The sequence below is a fragment of the Rhinolophus sinicus genome, chromosome 14 (assembly GCF_057876585.1).
Source record: "Rhinolophus sinicus isolate RSI-liver-muscle chromosome 14, RSI-T2T, whole genome shotgun sequence".
NCBI classification, from domain to species: Eukaryota; Metazoa; Chordata; class Mammalia; order Chiroptera; family Rhinolophidae; genus Rhinolophus; species Rhinolophus sinicus.
This window is the reverse complement of record NC_142514.1, coordinates 64,468,385-64,490,990: the sequence shown is the minus strand read 5'-3', so window position 1 is coordinate 64,490,990 and position 22,606 is coordinate 64,468,385. Positions and strand designations below refer to the sequence as shown.

The window sequence follows — 22,606 nt, the reverse complement described above, 5'->3', positions numbered from 1 at the left end:
TGTGCCTTCTAGCCTTAATAGTTCTTTATTCTCTCTTCTGTCAACATCTGCTCAAAGCATTCACTAAGCATATTCACATATAAAAAGCTTAAAATTAGAATCACAATTAGATTTCACCTCCAGTACCAACTCTTGTGGCTAACTAGAGAGTATTCCCCACTGTGAAGTTTCTGTGGGAGGAAAATAGGCCTGCCATGGTTAATTAGGGAAGCTTCCCAAGGGAGATGTGCGGTGGTGTGGGGAAAACAGTGGCTGTGAGGCAGTATGGCAGGACAAAGATTGTAGACTTTGAAGTCAGGCTGATTGGGCTCATATCCATTTCTACCATTTATTAGCTGTGTGACGTTGACCAAGTTATTTAATCTCTGGGCCTTAGATTCTTCATCTGTAAAACGGGTATAGACTTTAAGAATAAACTTGAAACCATGAAATATTATCTTCCCATTACTGTTTATGGATATCATACCAAAGAAACAAGGGGAATGAAATAATAAACCTGGAAACTCCATTTTCAGAAAAACGAGGGGACTAATATAACCTGCAAACTCCCAAAATATGCTGAGAAAAACAGATGCCATATGGAGTAAAGTCAATAGTAAGATTTCAGAAAGCACCAACAAAACCAAGCTTCCTAAAGGTGACAGTACACCCTGAAGTACTTAATCTTTAGCCTTTGTACAAAACAAGTGCTACAGGATCTGGGGAGGATAGAAGCTGCCCAGAAGGAAGGACAAGAAAAAAGCACAGGTAATGGCTAAGTGGCTCGGTGGGGACAGATTTTGGAACATGGACAACTCTATTTCCTGAGGTGAAGGATTTATTCTTAAGCAACAGGAATAGATTTACCAGAAGGAGAGTGAGGAGTTGTGAGCTGGGCTGGCATACAAGTCTTTCTGGACTCAGTTTGGTTCAGAGAAGAAGGTGAGGATATATCAAGGAGCCATTGGAGAAGGAAACTGGTTAACGCTGAAACACAGCCTATGGGTTTTGAGATTTGTAAGACATGGCCCTCTGTCTTCTACCCCAGCATCCTTCTATAAATTGCTGCAGTACGAAATAATAAGTAACTACAAGCAGTTGGCACAGAATAAATAGAAAGTGACAATAAGGTCAAATGTAGACAAAAGCAGCAAAAATAAGAATGCACACATAAAAACATCACCTCTATGAAGGGAGATCATACACACAAACACAAGAACACAGAAAAAGGAAGAGATGGCAAGACATTAAGAGGATATGAATTGTGACCTTATAGAACTCAAAAAATAAGTCACAGGAAAAATACCTTTTTATAAAGCAAAATGAAATTAGAAGAAGCACAAAGAGAAATTAGACACTGTAGGAAACACAAGAAAGATAGAAATGAAAGAAATCAAACAAACAGACTGAAGATAAAGAGCATACTTCAAAAGATTACTGAGAAATTATAGAAGACAGCAGTGGAGATTCAACATACTCATAAAAAGAATTTTTGAAGAAAAAAACAAAACTATAAAATAGAACAAATATTCAACGGTTATAATTCATCAAAACTTTGCGGAAGTGAAAAAATAAATAAACTTGAATCTGTACAACAAATAGGCATACTATGTACCTGGAAACATTTATCCAGAATGGTCAAAATGAAGGCATATCCTAATATTTCACTGCACTTCAAAGGTAAAGAACAATTCTTTTGGGCATAGTGGTAAATAAAATCAAGTCACATACAATGACCCCAGAAAAATTACCTGATTTCAGATTTTTCTATCCTAATATCGAACACCTAAGGATGGTGGAACCATATCCACAAGATATTCAAGGAAAGAAAATATCAGCAACGAATTTATATCCAATGAAACTTAAGGCAAGATCCTACTAACAAACCATTCTAAAAAGTCAAACACTCAGGAAATGTTCCCATAAACCGTTCTTGAGGAAACTAATAGAGGATAAACATCAGCAAAGAGGAAATAGCTGAGAAAACGACTACAAAAGACTGGCTCTGTTTATCAGAAGACAATGTGGGAACAGAACAGAATATAAATGCCATAGGAACTCACAATGTAGGAATGGTACAACCCCAAAAAATGGCAGAAGAGGGAAAAAAAGAAGTCGATTTAATTTGCTGATTAGCTCATACATAGAAGCTGGGAATTAATATTATTTAAAGCTGATAAGTTCAATAAAAAATACTTTAAAGACATTTAATAATAAAAAGGTAAATGCTATGAAAGTTAATCCTGCTGACTAATAAAATTAAATGGTGAGGGAAAGGGCGAAAAGGGAGAATAGGAAAAGGAAATATCTATAGGAAAGAAGTAAGAGATATATCCAAGTAAAGATGTTTAGGGATATTGTATACATTTATAATTTTAATGGTAACCCTTATAATAAAAATACAGACCTCTCTAAATCTTAAAAGAACTACATACAAAAACAAAGCAAGAAGAAAAAAGCACACCATGTAAGACTTATAAAAATTAAAATGGGAAGCATAAAGTAAAATGACAGATTAAGAAAAACATCACATCAATAAATGTACATAGAATTAATTTTGATATTTGAATAAAAATATTTTTAGATTTGATCACGAAAGAAATCAAACTCTTTCCTCTTTACCTAAAACACAGTGTTTCAAAGTAGATGAAAATAAAAGGTATATTCTGGGCATAGGTATATCTGACAAATGCAAACAAAGAAAGTTGGGGAAAGGGGGCTTAAGTCTTAATACCAGATAAGATAGAAATTATACCCCCAAAAATTATAAACCACATATAGAAGTTCTTTTATAATTTGAAGAAGAGCAATATCCAATGACTATATGAATATTATGACTATAGATGCATAATAACTATAACATCAATATTCATAAAGCTAAGACCACATGAGACAAAAGGCCAAACAAACATACTAGTGGTAAGCAACTTTCTTTACCTCTTAGTTCATGACAGATTAATTGTATAAAATAAACAAGGGTATACAGGATATAAATAGCAAACAGTGAGGTTCAGCTGACTGTAAATTATGTACCTTGAAACACCTTTGCAAATGCTTATCAAACACTGTTGAAAACTGACCATTTATTAAGCTAAGTTTCAAAAATAAGTGCAGATTAGACATGATTCTCTTATCACAATGCCATTAAGTTAGATTTTAATAACAAAACCAGAAAACAAACAAACAAAACAACTTTCTAACTGGTAATTTTTAATTGTTTTATTAAATCATTTGGGTGTATGGGAAAATACAAGTAAAATTTTTGTAGTTTTTAGATAAAAAACAAAAATGACCATACCACATGTCAAAATCTATGGGCTACAGCTAAAGCCATACTCAGAAAATTTATAGCTCAATGCTATAAATAAAGAACTAAAGTGCTCATCTTCAGAAATTAGAAAAAGAATAAAATAAAACAAAAGAAAATAGGATAAGATAATTAATGAATATAAATGTATAAATTAACTCATGATATATAAAACTGACAAAAATAGGATAAAAATATCCAAAGGCTATCCTTTTGAAATGACTAACAATGAGACTGACTGACTTAAGAACAAATATAGCAAAATATTAAAAATTGGAAAATTACATACAGAACCCCAGAAACAGGAAAACCAAAAGAATTTTAAGGGGATGTTACATGAAGATCTCTGGATAATATATTTGAAAGCCTAGAAGAAAGTTATTATTTCATAGAAAAATGTAAATTTTGAAAATTTATTCAAGATGTAGTTGAAAATTAGAATAAATCAATGAACGTAAAAGAGATTAAGAAAGTGAAGGAAGACCTATCAATGAAAAACCAACATGGTAACTTTGATTTACAGTTGAGGTTTACCTAACTTTTGAGGAAAAAGCCAATTCTAAAGGTATTTCGACTATTCTATACCATAGAAAACAAACTTCAATATTATAATCTGATAAAGATAGTGCAATAAGAGAAAAACCACAGACCAGTGTTAGCTCATAAATCTTGATGCAGTGATTCTTCACGAGTTATTCTTCAAGAATCCAGTAAGATGTCAAATGAATAACATACAGCCATCAAGTAAATTTTATTTTAGGAATGCAAAGGTGGTCCAATAACAGGAAATTTATTGACTAATAAATTGAATAGTAAATATGTGTATATATTTGTATATATGTACACACATATAAATATTGAAAACACATATATATATTATAAGGTTTTAAAATAATGCATTTTCCAATAATATTCCCTTTTAATAGAATCAGAAATTTGGGAAGTATGTAGCAGAGGTTATTAAATGCAAGGAAAGCCTTTCTTTGGGCAAAGAGCAGCCCTTGGTATCATACTACATACGTGTGACTCTTCCTTTGTGTAAGATTTACCTGTCTGACATCATAGAATAACTTTTACATGCTTTATGATTATATACACATTAAGCATTATGATTTTCCCAGCAGCAGTGTTTCTTCCACAGTTTACTTCTCAGATTGAGATATGCATATTCTTAGAGGCAGGTAGCATTGGGCAAGAGTACACAGAGTAAGCATGGTATGTATTTCAGGAGTGTAAATTTACATTGAAGATTGGGGATGGGAATAGATAACTGTTTTAACTGGTAATTCATGTATTATGTTAAAATAAACATAGCCATATTATGGAGTAAAATGAAAATTTTTCATAAATTATAATTATGAAACATGAGGTCAGAGATTTTTTGTGTGTTTTTAATGGGGCCTCTTTTAAATATTCCCCCAAATCCCTGGAGAAGCATATAATTCTAAACTGCTGTAAGGAATATTTTGGTGGAAAAATTTGAGAGACACTGTCACACAATATCTTAAACATTGATCATGGTGTCTTAAGTACAATTATAACATTTAAAAGTATTATTAAATTACAACTACTTTATAAACAACCGTCATTTGATGGTTGTTCTAACCTTAAAATAAAATGTGTATGTTTTGTAAAGCTCTCTAATGTGAAAACATTTTGATTGCTAGATTATGCAAGAACGATATTCAGTAATTATTTCACTATTGTATATACAGAGCGTGCCAAAAATATGTATACACATTTTAAGAACAGAAGAAAATGTGTTAAAATTGTAACACTCAATATATACCGATCACAAAAGATGAATACAAGTCACATTTGATTTCTGCAGTTACAAGAGGTGCTCAAAGTGGTTACCATCAGCGTCCAGGCACTTCTGATTGCAGCGAACATTGTTTGGTAGACTTCCGTGGCGAGCGTGTAAACTGTTCCAGCACCACAGCAGAAGAAGCAGGACTCATTGCTGTGCGAGGCCTCCCGGATCTTCCCTTGTGCACATCACACAAAGTGCCATGTGTCTCAAACTTACCATGAATGTGTGCAATTGTTAGGCGTGTTGGAGGTTCTGTTGCATTCTCATGCCTCCATTGTTGTTGTACTTCCACAACGTTCTCAAATTTCAAATACCACTTCAAAATGGTCTTGCACTCCTTGAAACACAACCATGCTTCCACCATTTTCTTTATGTTGCCTGTTGCATGGTGATGATAGCATTCATTTGATTAATGCCATCTTTTGAGTGAACGTCATACTACACATTGCTACCATAATTCAATTCTACTTCGAAAAGTAATGCATAGATAACATCCCTTAAACTGTGCATACATTTGTTTGGCACCCCTGGTAGTTGTCAGACTTGGCTGTGATATTTGCCATTATGTTTGCTGTTTTTAATAAACACGAATTATTAAATGTCTACTAATTTCCTCTAAAAGGAAAACAAAGGCGATGTTCCTGGCTCATGTTCCTGGTTAATCTTTAAAAACTTATTTTTCTTATCTTAGTTATGAATTAGCAATTCTTTGACATTTCTTGTTGGAAATGATTATGTATGTACAAAGATACAGGTGGGAGATTTATAACTCAAAGAATCATAAAGATTATATGGGTAAACTGTTATATATCTTTAAGAAAGGATTTATCATTCTTTATAAATGGCATTTAATTTTATAGGACTCTAGAGATAAATGTGATATCTGTTTAGATTCTGGTGGGGCAAATTCATTTATTCAGAAATTATAGAACTATTGGCAAGGCAGGTATAGTAGATGTCCAGTAATGAATCAGACATAGACTCCATGTTACAAGAGTTTATAATTGGGTAAGGGAGATGAGCAATACACTATCAGTAACATTACAATAAAAATAAACCAGAAAAATCCATAATTATATAAAATCTGTATTATGTAAAAATCTATATTATATAATAAATATTGATAAAAGAGTCTACATATTATTTGTATAAAAATTGCTGTGGAGGACTGAGAAAAATGGAAGAGAGTGAAACTTGGATGGGAGAGAAAAAGAATGGTGATCACAAGCAACAAGAATTTAAGTTCTTTTGACCAGAGGATATTATATCAAGGTGACTGAGTGCTTTATGTGTAGAATACACTTATGATATTAGCCATAGGGAGAGCTGTTACATGGCTTGTAGATTTCCAGAAGACTAGAAGGGAAACAGCCTGAAAAATTATAGTTTAAAGGATTGTGTGAATTTAATTTTTAAAATAGTTTCCAAATTACAAATGTCTTTTTGTAAGTATGTCCCTTGTTTCTATTTAACATAGAAATGATAAAATTTTAAGTTCTAAATTAAAGAAGTAAATAACATCTGGGAATCTTTGAAAAAAAAATATATATATACATATATTCATTGGTGTAATAAATAAGATTCCTATTGATGGGGGAAAATGAGAGAACATTTATTAAATTTGGGTTTAGGGATAGCGGTGTGTGTGTGTGTGTGTGTGTGTGTGTGTGTGTGTGTGTGTGTACATGTTTGCCTGTGTCTTTTCAAATTATTGAGTATGGCATTTTATTCTCCCTCTCTGTATCTCTCATTACCTAGAAATTAGTTATTGATAGAGGTTGCTTATTTTAGGGATTACTATTGATACCAGCAAGGAAAATTTTCTCATACTCAAACATTTATATGAACACATGAATGCATAAGAGTAAGATTCTTTCTCTCTTTCTCTTTCTCTCTCTTTTAATTTCCAGGCATAGATATTCTTCATCAACTAGGCCTTGGAGGCAAAGATGTAAGACACTCATCATCAGTGACTGCTGTACCATCATCATCTACACCATTACCTCAGGGGGTCCATGTAACAGAATCAGGTGTCATTTTAACAAATGATGCTTATATTGAGTCACCTCTCATGAAAATTTTACCCGTCAACTTAGAACAGCCATTTACAATATTAATTGGGTTACAGTCACATAAAGTAAACAATGCGTTTCTCTTCAGCATTAGAAATAAAAATAGACTGCAATTAGGAGTACAATTATTACCTAAAAAGGTAGTGGTATACCTTGGAGGAAAGCAGTCTGTATTTTTCAACTACAGTGTTCATGATGAGCAATGGCATTCCCTTGCCATTACTATTAGGAACCAAGTTGTCTCAATGTTTGTTGAGTGTGGAAAGAAATATTTTAGCAGAGAGACTCTTTCGGAAGTTCAGACCTTTGATTCTAACAGTGTGTTTACGGTAGGAAGTATGAATAATAATTCTGTCCATTTTGAAGGAATAGTATGTCAGTTGGATATTATTCCTTCTGCAGAAGCATCTGCAGACTATTGCAGATACGTGAAACAGGAATGTCACCCTGGGACAAGCCTTCTTCATACAACTATCAGACCCGCTAAGATATCGACAGACTTTGCATTACCCAAACGATTTGGTGAACAAGTACTGTCAGAGGACACTCTTACTGAAGGCAAAAACGTGCCAAATAATGCATCTTCCATAATGCCTAAAGAAGAACACCAGCTATCAAGACCTCTGTTAACTTCTCTTCCTTCAGGGAATGGCTCTGCTGTGGATCTTGTGAGCCATGGGATTCAGGACAAAGAAATAAGCACTGAGGAACCTACTCAGACAAATTTAAGCCTGTCAATGAGCCATCATCTCCTTGGTGATGCAAGAACAGACAGAAAGGAGAAATTTAGTTCTCTCTTAAATGTGTCCAGCAATATAACGCAATGTAATGATAGAGTAACTGGTCTGTCACTGTTTAAGAAGGTGTCATCTATTCTTCCACATATAAAACAGGATACAGTTACTAATCTCAAGAAGGCTATCAGAGCAAATCTACACACTAACGAACTCATGGAACTGCAACAGATTTTAAATACCACCTTATACAGAGTGACAGATGAGCCGTCTGTGGATAATCACCTTGGTCTAAGGAAGGAGGGTGAATTTGACCCTGATGCTACTTATCCCATCGAAAATAGCTATGAAACTGAACTTTATGATTATTATTATTATTATGAGGATCTTAATACAGTGCTCGATATGGAGAATCTGAGAGGGCCAAAAGGGGACACTGGACCTCCCGTAAGTTGTTGTTTTTTAAATATGTCTTAATGCATTAACTTACCATACATTTCAAAAAGACGTCTCTGGGTTGAACAACACAGAACAGATTAGATCTATCTCAGAAATGTATCCTGGCAACAGTGATTGAATTTATGGTTGCTATAACACATCCAACCAAAATGCAATCCTGGCTCAAATGTTGTACTTCATTTTTTTCCCCCTTAGTTTGTTTTTATTGGCAGGCTGAAAAGGTTACTTAATTCTGGTAAAGTGGTGAGTAAGCTATAAGATTTTCTTGTTCAGTTGAAATTCAACCAGGAATTCAACTGCTAAATATAGATCAGCATTCTTCATTAAAACAAACAAACAAACATAAGCTAATGCATAGTCATGTTAAGAGGATATAAAAGTTATGGTAGACTAAATAAAAATACATTACATACATCAGTTAAATAGCCTTTCAGCATAATAGTATGAAATGAATTAAGGTAGAGTACAAAATTTATTTTAGATGAAGATTATTTTGTAGGGAATCATTGGGAAAAAGCAAACCCTTACATTATCATCCTAAATGAAATATTTTAATATCCATGAAGAGTAACATATTTCATTTAATCTTTAATGATACAGCCAGTTTACATTTATGGATTAATAAAAGCTCCATCTACCTAATACAAAAATTACCCATCAGTCCATTCAATGGAAAATGCAGCCAAGTCACTTATTTAATAATGTATAAGCAAAACTGTGAGACAATAGACTAATTTTTTGAGCTGTTAAATTCTTTTGTTGTGTAGGTGCAATTACAGATGAACATTTGAAAAAAAAAACATTCAAAGCTATTTAAAATGACATGAAACAATATTGCTTTTCATATTTGTGTAACTTAAATAATTAACCTATATGTCTTTAGAAATTAATTTTTTAAATTGCAACAAAGCTCAAATATAGCTTAAAGTATTTGATGAAAATAAAATTTATGTCATTGGTTTAGTTCCAGAAACCATAGAATGTAAAATGAGAGAAGATGATGCGACTTGCTTAGTTTATGTTTCTTTTGTGGTTATTACTCTAAGGGATTTGTTAGGTATTGAGCGACTTTTATTAGAGTGAATGTTTAAAGATTTTAAAATAAAATCTGAAGAATATATTATAGTGAAATAAACTCTTTTCAGCTATGACAATTAATTATCAACATAGTAGTAATAAAGCTGAGCAACTGCTAGGTCATATTAACAAATAGTTATGGAAACTATTGACTTTCTTCAGAAAAAGTCAGTAAGATGAGATGACATTAGTCTCTTCTATAAAACCAAAAATAGTCATTTCAACATTGGTAGGTGAAACAGTAATGTTCAACAGATACTTAACTCAGTCTCTGTTATGGGAAAGGCAAGAACACAGAGTCTGTGTAACATAGTCATTGCTCAGAAGGAGCTTACATTTTAATAGTGAGGATACATGAAGTACATTTATAACTATATCTCATTGTAAAGTAAGATACATGCCACTGAGAGATACAGACTAAGTGTATGAGTTACAAATGTTCAAAGGTAAGAAAAATGTTTTTTGAGACCTCTATGAAAAATCACTAAGGCTGAGCTGTTTGGGATAGGGTCTTGTAGCCAAAGTTAGTTATAACTTAGGCCTCAAAGAATGGATATGATTTTGGTAGGTGAAAAGAAGTGGTATATTTTTTATACAGGAAAAACAGTACAATAGCTATCATTTACTGAATTTCTACCTTGTGCCAGACACTCTACCATGCCTTTTACATTCTTTACCTTATCTTAAAAGAACTTTGTAAGGTAGGCATTATTATCCTCGTTTTTTCAGGTGAAGAAATTGAACTCCAGAGAAGTTAATATACTTGCCCATAACCACATCACTAATAAAAGATAGAGCCAGGACTTTGAGCCAGGTTTTCTGCCTCTAAATCTCAAACTCTTCCACGATGTTAGGCTGAATAATGTTAGACAAATTTAAGACCCAAGCTAGATGTTGGGTTGTAGAGAGTCTTATGTGTAATTGTCAAATTGATAGTTCTAACTTTATATTGTTTTCAATGGGGAATTTTGTAAGCAGACATATTAATAGGGAATTCAGTCTGCTAGCAGTGCCCAGATAGGTAATTCCTGTTATCTTGATGTTACCAGACTAGAACATTATATAGGATGCCAGCAGTGAAAATGCAAAGGAAAAGTAGGGTGCAAGAGATATTTTCAAGAAAGCTTTTGTAGAACTAAAAAAGTGATTGGACCTAGAGACCGAACAACAACAACCAAAAAGAAAAAGAAAAAAGAGAGAATCAGTCAACTCAAATTTTAAGCCTGTGGATTGAGAGAATTCTGATACCGTAACTAAAAACAATAATTAAGGAAAAAAGTTGATTTTAGGAGAGGAAACTAAGTTAAAACATTTAAGGTACTGTTGGCAATTCAGTAAGCTAGTTGTTGGAAAAATTGGAGAAGCTGAAGTGAAAAGAGGGTCATGGTAGGGGAAATAGATTTTAGCAGTCTTCCTATCATTATAGTTGAACTATAGTGTTGGATAATTTTCAAGGGAAGGAGTTTGGCACTGGGTCAAGAGTCAAATCATGGGGAATGTTTGCCTTGGGGTTATAGAAGAAAAAAAGCAGAAATGTGATGGGATAGTCAGAGAGATGGGCGAGAAGAATATAATGTACTATCACAAAAGCGAAAGAAGAGAGTTTTGAGAAGAAATTGATCAGCAGTACCAAGAGCTACAGAGAGGTCAAAGCGGATAAGAACTGCGGAAGAGTGGAGGAATCCATTGGATCTTCTGATGGGAAAGTCATTGTTCAACTTTGAGAATCCTACTTCAGCGTAGTGAAGGAGACTAAAAGTAGATTTAGAAAGCTAGGCAGGAGGGTGAATGCTGGTGAAATGAACTTTGTAGGGATTGCTCCACTGCTTCTCAAAGTGGATGTTACTGTGGAAAGGCTAAGGGCACCCTGATTTTTTCCTACTTGTTGGTGATTGTTTTTCCCTCTGTATCCTCATGCAATTCTTTTGTTATCTTTGAAGTTCATTAAACCTATTATGTTCTGTATCAGCGTTTTCTGGTACTCTTTTGATCTAAAGATTATTTTTATTTTATTATAGAAAAGTCTCCCTTTTTATTCTCAAGTGTTTTGCTTTTCCATATTTTAATAGTCTTCTTCAGGCACACCAGTACGCATATGTTGAATGTCCTTTGTGATGGTAGTATTCATTGTCTTATCTACAATCATGTCTATCTGATTTCTCTTTTTCCCATTTCATTTTGTGTGAATTCAGTTATTCTACACCCTTTTCCCTTTATTGATTTTTCAGTTGTATTTACTCAGTATTCATTGCTTCTGACATGACTTTCATCTATAATGGTTTCTTTTGGGCAGTTTCATATCTTAAGCTCTTCTGGTTCACATTTCATTGCCTTGATTGTTATTTTTATATCTTGTAACTCTTCTTTGAGTTCTCTTTTTATAGAAAATTGGCATTTTGAAATCCTTTGAATCTACAGTGGACTCTATGACAACTGTTTTTCTCTTTTGCATAGAGTCATTCCTTTTATAAATGATTTTCATCTACTTTTAATTTATGTCTTTGTCCTCACACTTCTCCCTCTCCTCAGTATCTACGTATAGGTCCCTTGCTGGTTTCTTTCTCATTATTACTCATTTTGTAAATAAAGACAACTCTCTCTGGGCCGCTATTTGTTTTAGAGTCATATAGGTAGAGGCAAAGGGAAGTAAGATGGAATGATACACAGATTCCAATTCAGATTGCTGCCTTAAACACCATCTTACCATATTTATTTTGTCCTCTACCCAGAGACAGTTCTCCTTTCATTTTTATGTACAGTTTGTTGTGAAGGGCTATATGTCACAGGCTCTCTGAGAAATGGTATGATGACTTCTGCTCTTGTCTTTTACCCCCTCTCACCACTAGAAATTGCCTGAGGTTAGGAAATTTGATTGTAGATCATAAAAAGGATGGGTTCGTCCTGGTCAGCTCTACCTTCCTTACTCTTGGCTGTTTGGAACTGGGTCTTTACTGAGTCATGAATAACATCTCCTGTGGCTTTCCCATTCCCTTAAACTGTGTTGTTGTAGTCAAAGGATCGTTGCAATGAAATTTCAGGACTAATAATACTTTTAGATATCTGTAGCCTGTCCAAGGTTTGAGGTCTGAAGAGGTTTTTTGTTTGTGTTTTGTCATCTCTCAACATCTTTTCTTACTCCAAAGTTTCTCAGCATTTGGAAGATAATCTTCATATTTTGTGGTTTGTGGTTGTGGTTCTTTCCTTGTTTCATTGGAGATGATGTTTTCTTCTTTTGGTGTTTTATGTTGGTTTTGAGGGAGGAAGGGTAGTTTAAAAAATGTTCTTTCTGCCATCTTTTATGTAAATCCTCTAGTTATCTTTTTTAAAACATAAAGCAGATCATGTCATTTGTCTGCTTAAACTCTTCAGTGGCTGAAAAATAAAGCACTGTAAAGAATAAAGAATAAACTGAAAACTCTTTATCAGGACCTCTGTGATCACATGAGCTGACCCCTGCTTACCTCATCTCGTTCCACTCTTAGCTTTCTTTTAGTTCTTCAGTAAGACTATGTTTTTTTCGTTTGTTTTATTTTGCTTTACTCATGCCCTCATTCATTTTATTCCTATTTTATGGAATTTTATTTTCTCTTTTCTAACTCCTATCCATTTTTTAGGTCTAACTTTAACACTTCCTCAGAGAAGCCTTGTCTGATACAATATAAATTAGGTGTACTATGTTAATCTCTCTCTTGATTGCTTGTTTCTTCTTCATATCACTAAGTAAAATGTATAATTATGTGTTTGTTTGTTAATGTGTGTCTTTTTTTCTAGACTGTAAACTCCAGGAGCACTTGAGGCTTACTAATGTTTATTGAATGAGTGAGTGATGAATGAGTGAATGATTAAAAAAGGGTAGTTTAGATGCAGGACTTCTAAGATTAATTGACCAGGCATTACTATCTCTTAGATGTATTGATCTACTGAATACATTTGCCTTAGTCTATCTATTACCTAGTAATAATGTTATAACTAATATTGAGTACTTGCTGTGCCCATGCATATCTTTAAAAATTAAATACTCTATAGTTTACTAGTTAACTACTATATATCAGAAAGAGTCACAGGTATTTTGTATACAATATCTTTAATGCTCACAGTAACCCTGAAATGTAGATTTTTGCCATCAGTATTTTAAAGGTGAGGAAACTAAAGCTAAGAAAGAGTAACTTGTCCAAGATCATTTAGCTAGTAAATAGCTGAGGCATGATTTGAATCTAGATTGAATGATTACAAAACCATTGCTATTTTAATTGAATTGTACTTTCTCTTAATAGTCAATAATCTGAAAGTTAAAGTGCTTTTGCTAGTTCTTAATTTTTTATAGAAAATAATTTATAGAAAAATTATTTATTTATAGAAAATAATTTATTCTCCTTATAAAAGTCATGCCATATAAACTTAGTTTCCCACTGTAGTTTCTAGAAAATGCTTATTAATAACCTGTTATCGAAGATTTGGAAAGGCAAAATTGTGAAGACAAATTAAAATTGATTTTTATTTAGTTCTTATTAAACAACCCAAGTATTTTAATCACAGCAGAAATATACTTTATCTTCCCCAGTAGCTGTGGTCTGAACTGTGATGTTAAATGCCTCTTCAATGTGAATGGAATAGTGTTTTCTTTTGTCACAAAGTAGTGTGATAGGGCAATAAACCAAAGTACACGTTTGTCTTAATTTTCCATTTAGTTTTTCACTTTTATTTTTTATTTTTTGGGACATCAATTTAAATCAACAGCTGTTAACTTCTGATTATACCAGCAGAACTGGAACTAATTTCAATTTTTTTAAATAAGTGATAATCAATTTTTGATGGAAGCTAGTGATATAATAATAGCAGCTAAAACATTTGAATGGCTCAGGAAGGAGAATTCCCTGAGTTTGGGGTTGAGTAGAAATAGTATTTCTCTCTCAATAGTATGAAATACTGATGCATTAAAGGTTTTTATCAAGTTAGTGGGCAAGAGAAGGGAAAAATAAAATTAAAAGGAAATGGACACTTTGAAATATATAAAGAGCACTAGAAAACTGCAAAATGAATGTAATAGCAATAAAGGAGAAAATTAAAAAAAAAAAAAAAAACGCTACAGAAAAGTGAGGCTCATTAGGTCTTTCTACTTGCTAATGGTAGAGCTAGTATTTTAACCTCGATATATCTAATTTCAAACTTCATACTATTTTTACTGCGATAATGAATAAATATTTATAAAATGAAATATGTGTATGCTCTGCAGACATGAAGAAAATGCCATATCAGCAGAGTGCTCACTAACAATGAAGTGAATGAACAGATAGATGAATGAATGAATATGTACTGACCGTATCCCAAATGAGCATTTATTCTTTCACAATTGATTGTTAAAGTAAAAAAGATGACCTAAGACATTATATGAGGAAGCAAAGAAGTTGTTTCCTATTTCTTACTTGATATATTTTATAAGTAACATTTAAAGAACTCAGAACATTTTAAAAATTGATCAGTTTTTGCTTTCAAACCATTTAACTCTACTCGTGACCTCCCGGTATGCTGCATTTTGTATAAGGCAGATTTTATTACTGAATGTACTAGAAGGATCTCATTATAACAGTTTAACACATTACGCAGATTCTTCGTATACATTTTTTTAAAGGAATATAAAATGATCAGTGCTTTAATTTTTTAAGGCAGGTCTTCTTCTGAAATGTGTTTGAAAAAAAACAAACAAAAAAAAACCCTCTCATTGTTGGTCTCCAAAGCCTAAATTGAATTCCTCCTTTAGCAGTAAAAGTAAATTTAAGTAAAAATCACCCACAAAACTACTAGTTACAGTCCCTGTAAAAACCAGATACAGTGCCTGTAACCATAAGTCATAGACTTCTGCTGCCATTTTCTGGCCAGATAAAAGAGGACACTTGAGTTTCAACTCTCACCCCTGCTGATTAGGATGAGGGGATTCATGTTACTTTAAAAGCTGGTAACTGGGTACTGAAAAAGATCTTTGCGGTGAGAATCTTAATAATGCTTGTGAGAAAAGATGTGTCTGTTATCATGCCTAATATCTTGGCATTTGTTTTCCAAGGGCCCACCTGGTCCAGCAGGTATACCAGGTCCGTCAGGAAAGAGAGGTCCACGGGTGAGTAAATGGGCTCCGTTTCCCACTTGCTGTTAGAATTGGTAACTTTCCAGTACATTTTTCCTAGTATTGTACAGTATGTACTTCCTTTGGAAACCTGCCTGGATCGTCAAACTTAGCCGTACCTTTGCCAATTCAAGAGAAACTTAGGAACACGTGCAGACTGTTTATTTGAGTATAAACACCCAGCCAAAGCATTCTCTGTGAACATGCCCAAGAACGATTATCAAATTTGTAGATTAGTGGCTGTCCCGGTGCTACTTGTAATATTATTCTTAGTTATATAAAGTGATATCATCTGTAGTTGATAGTCCAAAGTGGGGTTCATTTGCTTTGGGAAATGAAGAGGAGCAGGCTGCCATAAAATAGTGCATTCCTGGGTTACATAATGGAAAATACTGGAGCTATTGACTAGAATAATAAGTGTCCTGAGGGAAAAAGCTGCCTTAAAGATCAGCAGTAGTTTCTCACATTACACAGGCCCAGCAAACGATTTATTGCTGTGTTAGGTTTAATTTCTTTCAAACCAAAAAATAAACGTAGACTTACTAACAGAAATTCTTCAAAGAGTTAGAAAAAGAATTGAGATTGTGCGTTAAAAAGACAAATGCAAATACCATATGTAATCCACTTACTTTCTATCCTGGTTTTTATTTATCCTATATACAATATAAAAAAAATCATCCTAAAATATTACTTGAAGTTCACATCATATTCACATCAAACTTATGTCCCCAAGAGACAAAAGATGAATGCTGACTGGGCTCCAGCTCTAGCCTGAAAACCGTTCCATCCTCTTCCCTCCCTGTCAGGAGACCCTGGGTCCTACTTTTCTCAGGGACTGAGTCCATCTTTGCTCTACTTGCATTCCCTCTCCACTACCAAGGCTGTTGTCCCACAGCATGACCTTCAGTTTCTGAATCTCCTGCATCCTCATGGGACAGCAGTCCCTTTCCCTAATTTCCATATTTTTCTTCATTTATTTGTCCAATCCTCCTTCCTTTAAGGAAGGAACAATATTTCTCTCCTCAAGGGTAATGATTACATTTGTATTCCTAATTTTATCTTCATTCAATTTTATGTAACTTAAAACTTGCAGTTGTACATTTCTTTTCTCCCTAGATTTTATCACATTTGGCAATGGCCAACAAATTATCTCTGTTTTTAAAAATCCCAAAGTTTTGTTGATATTAATTTTTCCTGAAGTTATTATCCTGGCTTACTCTTGTGCTACTGAGCTTTGTGAAATAATAGTTTATGTCCATTGCTTTTATATCTACAGCAGCAACTCATTTGTTAATTGCCACAAATTTTTCCATCTACTTTATCAAATTTGTTTTTTGCAAGTTACAAATGACATATGTAATGAAATCTAATCTTTTTTCTTTAGTGTTAATCTTGCTAGATATACCTTCAATATTTGCATTGCTGACATTCCTTTCTAAAACACAAGGCTCTATTAATTCAGAATTGAAAAGATAGGTAAATAAATACTAACTATATGCTATTTGTTGCTATAGAGGTATGGCTGAAGAGCACTGAGGTGGGTACCAAACCGAAATGAGTATAGGGGACCTGGAGAACTAGAAGGCTTTCTGGAGGTGGATCTTCCTCCCCTACTTGGTGATGTGTGAGCACAGGTTTCCTTATTTGTAAGGAGTACAAAATAACTACTTTGCAGGAGTGTTATAAGGATTAGTAATAAGAAGTATAGAGCTTTAACACCGTGACTTGCACATAGTAGCTATTCAGTAAGTAGAAGAAATTGCTGATTTCAAATTGATAAGCAATTCATTGAGTAGCTAATATGTGCTAAGTACTACACTAGTAACATTAAAAACAATCTCTTTCAATGAATTTATAATCCTGGAACTAAATAACACATGTCATAAGGTAGTTAAAATAGCAATAAAATATTTAAATAACAGATTAGAAACAGTGTAAGAAGTGTCCCAAGGGAACATACAATTATTGCAAATGAATTTTACACGCAGCAATTTCTATGGCACTGAGTAGGAAAGATAAATCACTTTCTGCTGGTGTATCCAGGATTTAAAAATGAGCTGAGAATTCAGCTGACACCTGAAGAATGATTTGGGTAGGTGTAGGGGGCAAGGTTAAATGAAGTAAGTCTTTAAGGCTACCATAAACAAAAACCCAGGTGCAGAAAGGGTTAGCGTGTGTTGAGAGGAGAGTAACTAAGCAATGACACTGTTATTTTTAGGCTTCTTACTCTGTATAGCTTTTAGAAGTAGCACTACCTAAGCAATACGGCTGGAAATAGGGGTGGTAAATAAGGGAGGTAAATGCCTCTTCGAGGCAATGTTTTGAAGCAAAAGATCGAAACCACAATTCTGCTTTGTAATTAGTATACATAGTTCTCTTTTCTAAGACTAAAATATTCAAGATCTCAGAAAAGATAAAGAACTTGGTAAAAAAAAAAAGGTAATATTCATTTTAATGAGATTATAATATGTAATATTTATTTGAATGCTGTAATAAACAGTATGTGTTATTTGTATCTAGATCTAATCTAAGAACGATCTGACTTTTTTTTCCATTTGCAGGGCATACCAGGGCCACATGGAAATCCTGGGTTACCTGGATTACCAGGTCCAAAGGTGAGTGATTTCTAGTGAGTATCACATGATTTGCCTGAAATTATTAAAGAAAGTCCTTAACTTTTAAAGCCCACCTTGGGAAATTGAGGATCTCTTGTCATTTCCAGAGCATGCTTTTTGATTCCTCACACAGGATTGTCTTAGCTTGGCAGAGACCTAGGTTCCTCTGAAAGCTCACCACACTTGGATTTACCTAGTTAGTGGGAAAGTCAGGTACAGCCTGCTTTGGTATTACAAAGTCTTTATTGTTAAAATATGATGGCAATATATGGAAAACTCTGAAATATCCACAGTATGACTTGAATAATTACCTTAATGAAGGCCATTTCATGTGTAAATACTCCACATTTCTCTATTTTCACTTGATAAAAGATCTGTGAGGATACTTTTTATAGGATAATCAATATTTTATGAAAAAAACTAACCTGAAAGCCTATATATATAAGCATATATAGATAATAGTGTGATAGTAGTATGAGCATAAAAAAAAGGCTATATACCAGGTTGAGAGGAGATGTGGGAATGGAGAGATAAATAAATTTTATATATATGTAAAATATTTACATATATATGGGATTTAATACATGGGATTAGGTAAGCATAGATTCTTGGTTGCCAATAACTTCATGAATCTTTTAGGGTCATTAATAATTCCTCTGCTTATTAATGATCACACTCAGAAGTAAGCACATAACCATACAGGGTGGGGGTTAAGGACACAGATTTTGGAGTCAGAGATTTGGGTTCAAGTCTTAGCTCTCCTGATTTGTATGACTAGAAACAAATTACTTGCTTAGCCTCTTTAAGCTTCATTTTCGGTTTCTATAAAATGGGCAGAATCATAGTGCATCCTCATAGGACTGGAGTGAAGGCAAATTAATGTGAGTTAAATCCTTAACATGGGGCTAACATATCATAAGTAGCAGCATCATTATTAAGAAATAAGAAAAGCATATAGCTAGGATAATTTAAACCTAAATTCCCTAAAGTTTCCCATCTCTGCCGACAATTTCTTAAGTTCAATAAAAATGTCTAAGAGAGAAAAGAAGACTTTTAACTGGATGTGTAGCAGTGGTAGAAAAGGCAGGTGACTACTACAGAAACTAAAAGTTTGCTCTTCAATTTGTGATTCCTTAGCCCTTCAAGCTTTATTTGGGGATTTTGGGAATACTTAAAAGGTTAAAGTATCTGTAAAAGCTACCTCATGTTTCTCCACTGGGCTGAGGTGACAGAGGCCTTCCATTCCTGGAGCAGCCTCATCTCCATAACAGGAAGGAAGGCAGAGCAGGCGGGGGACTTCCCCATGGCTTGCAGTCTCCTCCCTCTCCCCCTAACTCAGCAAGTAGTATACAAACATGCACAAGAAACAAACAAATAAATATGGAAAATAGTCATTTAATTGACTTCTTACAAGGTGTATATGGATTCAGATTAAATATTCGAGAAAGTGAAGAAGTTTGTTATCAAACAAAAATGTCCTAAGGATCATTGTCCTAAGATTAAAAACAGTGTATTTTTCAGTATTGACTAGTATGAATATGTATCTTGGGTAAAATGATCTAGGCGAGGTGAATTTTTGAATCTCAAGATTTCTCTTTAATATTCTATTTAGTAGTAGTGTGGACTTAATTTTGATATTTATAATCATTCATGAATAAAATATTTTTATGAACCCATACATGAGGGATTTAAAAAAGCCCTACTTTTAATTTTCAAGCAACTAATTAGACCTCTTAGGGACATAATCTTATAAACCTGAATATTAATCTTTAATGCATATTTAATTTAATAATTTGGCTAATAAAACTGACCATTTGTTTTAACTACATAGTTCTGGAGACCATTAGATTTATTGACAGGTGATAAAAATTACCTTTGTATCTTAAATGCATCAAATAAATCTTGTGGTGTGTAGTTTGCTGAAATCAGTTTTCCTAGATATTTAGCATGTGCTTTAAAGTAATTGGGATTAACAGAATATTTAAGCTTTATACTTTATAATCCTCTTATAATATTTATTTAAGACAATGCAAAAAAAGTAAATTGCAAGTTTTGACAATAAATTTATATAAGTAATTACAGGATTTGTTTTCCTTAAGGGAAAAACGATTCCTTTTAAATTAAGAGAATTTAGAGTATAAAGACAATTACAGTTATTTTTCTTTTCTCAGTAATTATTTACCAAGAATAACATAGGTAGAATTATTGGCCTCTAAGAAAATTGTATAAAATGTCATCTTACCCCTTGCGCAAGAAATCATCTGTCCATTTCCAAAGTGGGTTACCTGAATCTATGGAAAGTTTAAATTAAGGCAATTGCAAGTTTAAATCTGGAAAATGGGAAATGCAACACATAATGGAACATGAAGTACCTGATAGAATGTTTGTACATAGGTGACAGTAAAGAAAATATTTCCCTTTTCTTAGAGGAGCTATTTATTGAGGTGACTGGGCCAATTAAAAATGCAACTTTTACTGAGAATACCACTGTCGTGCAGGGAGGCCTGCGGGGTCTCTGCTCCCGCTCCCCATACAAGAACGCAGGATATGGTGAGGCCAAAAAGGAACACCCACGGAGCCATAGGTAGGGGAGTCATACCACTATATTCTCTCTGGCGGCACTATACTCTCACTGGAGGCTGGATCCACACTGTCCGCAAACCGCCATCCACGCTTGCCAGCCCAGCCGCCATCTCCTTGCTAGCCCCCATTCTTTCTCTCTCTCCCTCCTCCCTCTCCTCCGTAGCCGCGGCAGTTATATTAGTGGCCAATGGCTCACTGGTTACAGCTGATGGCCAACTAGCCACAGCTGATGGCCATCCAATCACAGTTGATGGCCATTTACTACCTGAGCCAGCACCTGTCTATGTGAGGCCGAGAGCCTGGAAACTTCTTTCTGGGGCTCTGCCCCCACACTCCACCCCTACAGGCTCTCGCCTCACAATCTACGCGACAAGCGTCTTCCGCGAGGGGCCCTGTGCGAGGAGCCTGAAGGTGAATGCAATATCCTGGACACAGCCAGGCTCTCTGGGCACAGCCAGGGTTTCTCAGGGCACCACCAGTACTTCTGGGCACGGCCAGACTTCCTGGACTTCTTAGGGTACCACCTGTCTTCCCGGACACAGCCAGGGTTCCTCAGGGCACTGCCACTCTCTGTGGGCACAGCCACACTTCCTGGACACAGCCAGGGCACTCATGGCACTGCCACTCTCTGTGGGCACAGCCACACTTCCTGGACTCAGCCAGGGCTTTCAGGGCACTGCCACAGCCACACTTCCTGGACACAGCCAGGGCTCTCAGGGCACTGCCACTCTCTCTGGGAACAGCCCGACTTCCTGGGATACAGCCAGGGTATCTTCAGGGCTCAGCCAGACTTCCTGGACTCAGCCAGGGCTCTCAGGGCACTGCCACTCTCTCTGTGCCTCTCAGGGTACCCTGCTGGAACAACAGCAACTCACAATCAAGGTGCTTACATATTCTCAATGGCGGCCAGTCAAGAGACAAACGCAAATATCCCCCAGTTCCACTAACAACAGTTCCCAAACAAACAGTACCTCACCCTTATCTCCCACGGAGGACTCAGCAAGCGTTACCTCCTGGGACTATAAGTCCTGCATCCTGGCTGCCTGAGCAGGAACTTCCCCGGCCCACAGGGCTGCAACGACCTTCGCTGTCTCCGGCCTGTGCTGGTTGGGGAACCGTCCACATCTTTCCACCTCTCCACGGGGCTCCATCTCTCCATCATCTGCATGGCTTTTCCTGGGCTGGTGGGAGAAACGTCCACATCCTCCCACCCCTCCACGGGGGTCCAGCTCTCTGGCAGCTGCTCCTCCTGGTCTTCCTCAGACTGGGTGTTCACATGCACAAACTGCTCCACCGTCCTTTGGAGAGCTTTGGCCGGCACCATACCCTGCTCGCTGCGCCATTTGTCGTGCAGGGAGGCCTGCGGGGTCTCTGCTCCCGCTCCCCATACAAGAACGCAGGATATGGTGAGGCCAAAAAGGAACACCCACGGAGCCATAGGTAGGGGAGTCATACCACTATATTCTCTCTGGCGGCACTATACTCTCACTGGAGGCTGGATCCACACTGTCCGCAAACCGCCATCCACGCTTGCCAGCCCAGCCGCCATCTCCTTGCTAGCCCCCATCCTTCTCTCTTTTTCCCTCTGCTAGCGTAGCCACAGCAGTTATATTAGTGGCCAATGGCTCACTGGTTACAGCTGACGGCCAACTAGCCACAGCTGATGGCCATCCAATCACAGTTGATGGCCATTTACTACCTGAGCCAGCACCTGTCTATGTGAGGCCGAGAGCCTGGAAACTACTTTCTGGGGCTCTGCCCCCACACCACATTTGATATTTGTGAAATGAAATAAAAAAAGTCTTTTGGCTCTTACAAATGAAAATACCTTAAGATAGTATGGTTTATT

The 22,606-nt window shown here is 35.5% G+C and overlaps 1 protein-coding gene across 11 annotated transcripts in view; it reads left to right on the top strand.

Annotated features, from left to right (window-relative positions):
• COL24A1 (collagen type XXIV alpha 1 chain) overlaps positions 1-22,606 on the top strand; it is a 310,376-nt gene that overhangs the window by 20,236 nt on the left and 267,534 nt on the right. For 7 of the 11 annotated variants that reach the window (XM_074335082.2, XM_088791261.1, XM_019751779.3 and 4 more), the window contains 3 exons: positions 7,010-8,352; positions 15,500-15,553; positions 18,121-18,174. In XM_074335082.2, coding sequence (XP_074191183.2) covers positions 7,010-8,352; positions 15,500-15,553; positions 18,121-18,174 — 1,451 coding nt within the window. The remainder of the gene's footprint in view (positions 1-7,009; positions 8,353-15,499; positions 15,554-18,120; positions 18,175-22,606) is intronic. The other 4 variants (XM_074335085.2, XM_088791264.1, XM_088791262.1 and 1 more) reach the window with 3 other exon arrangements.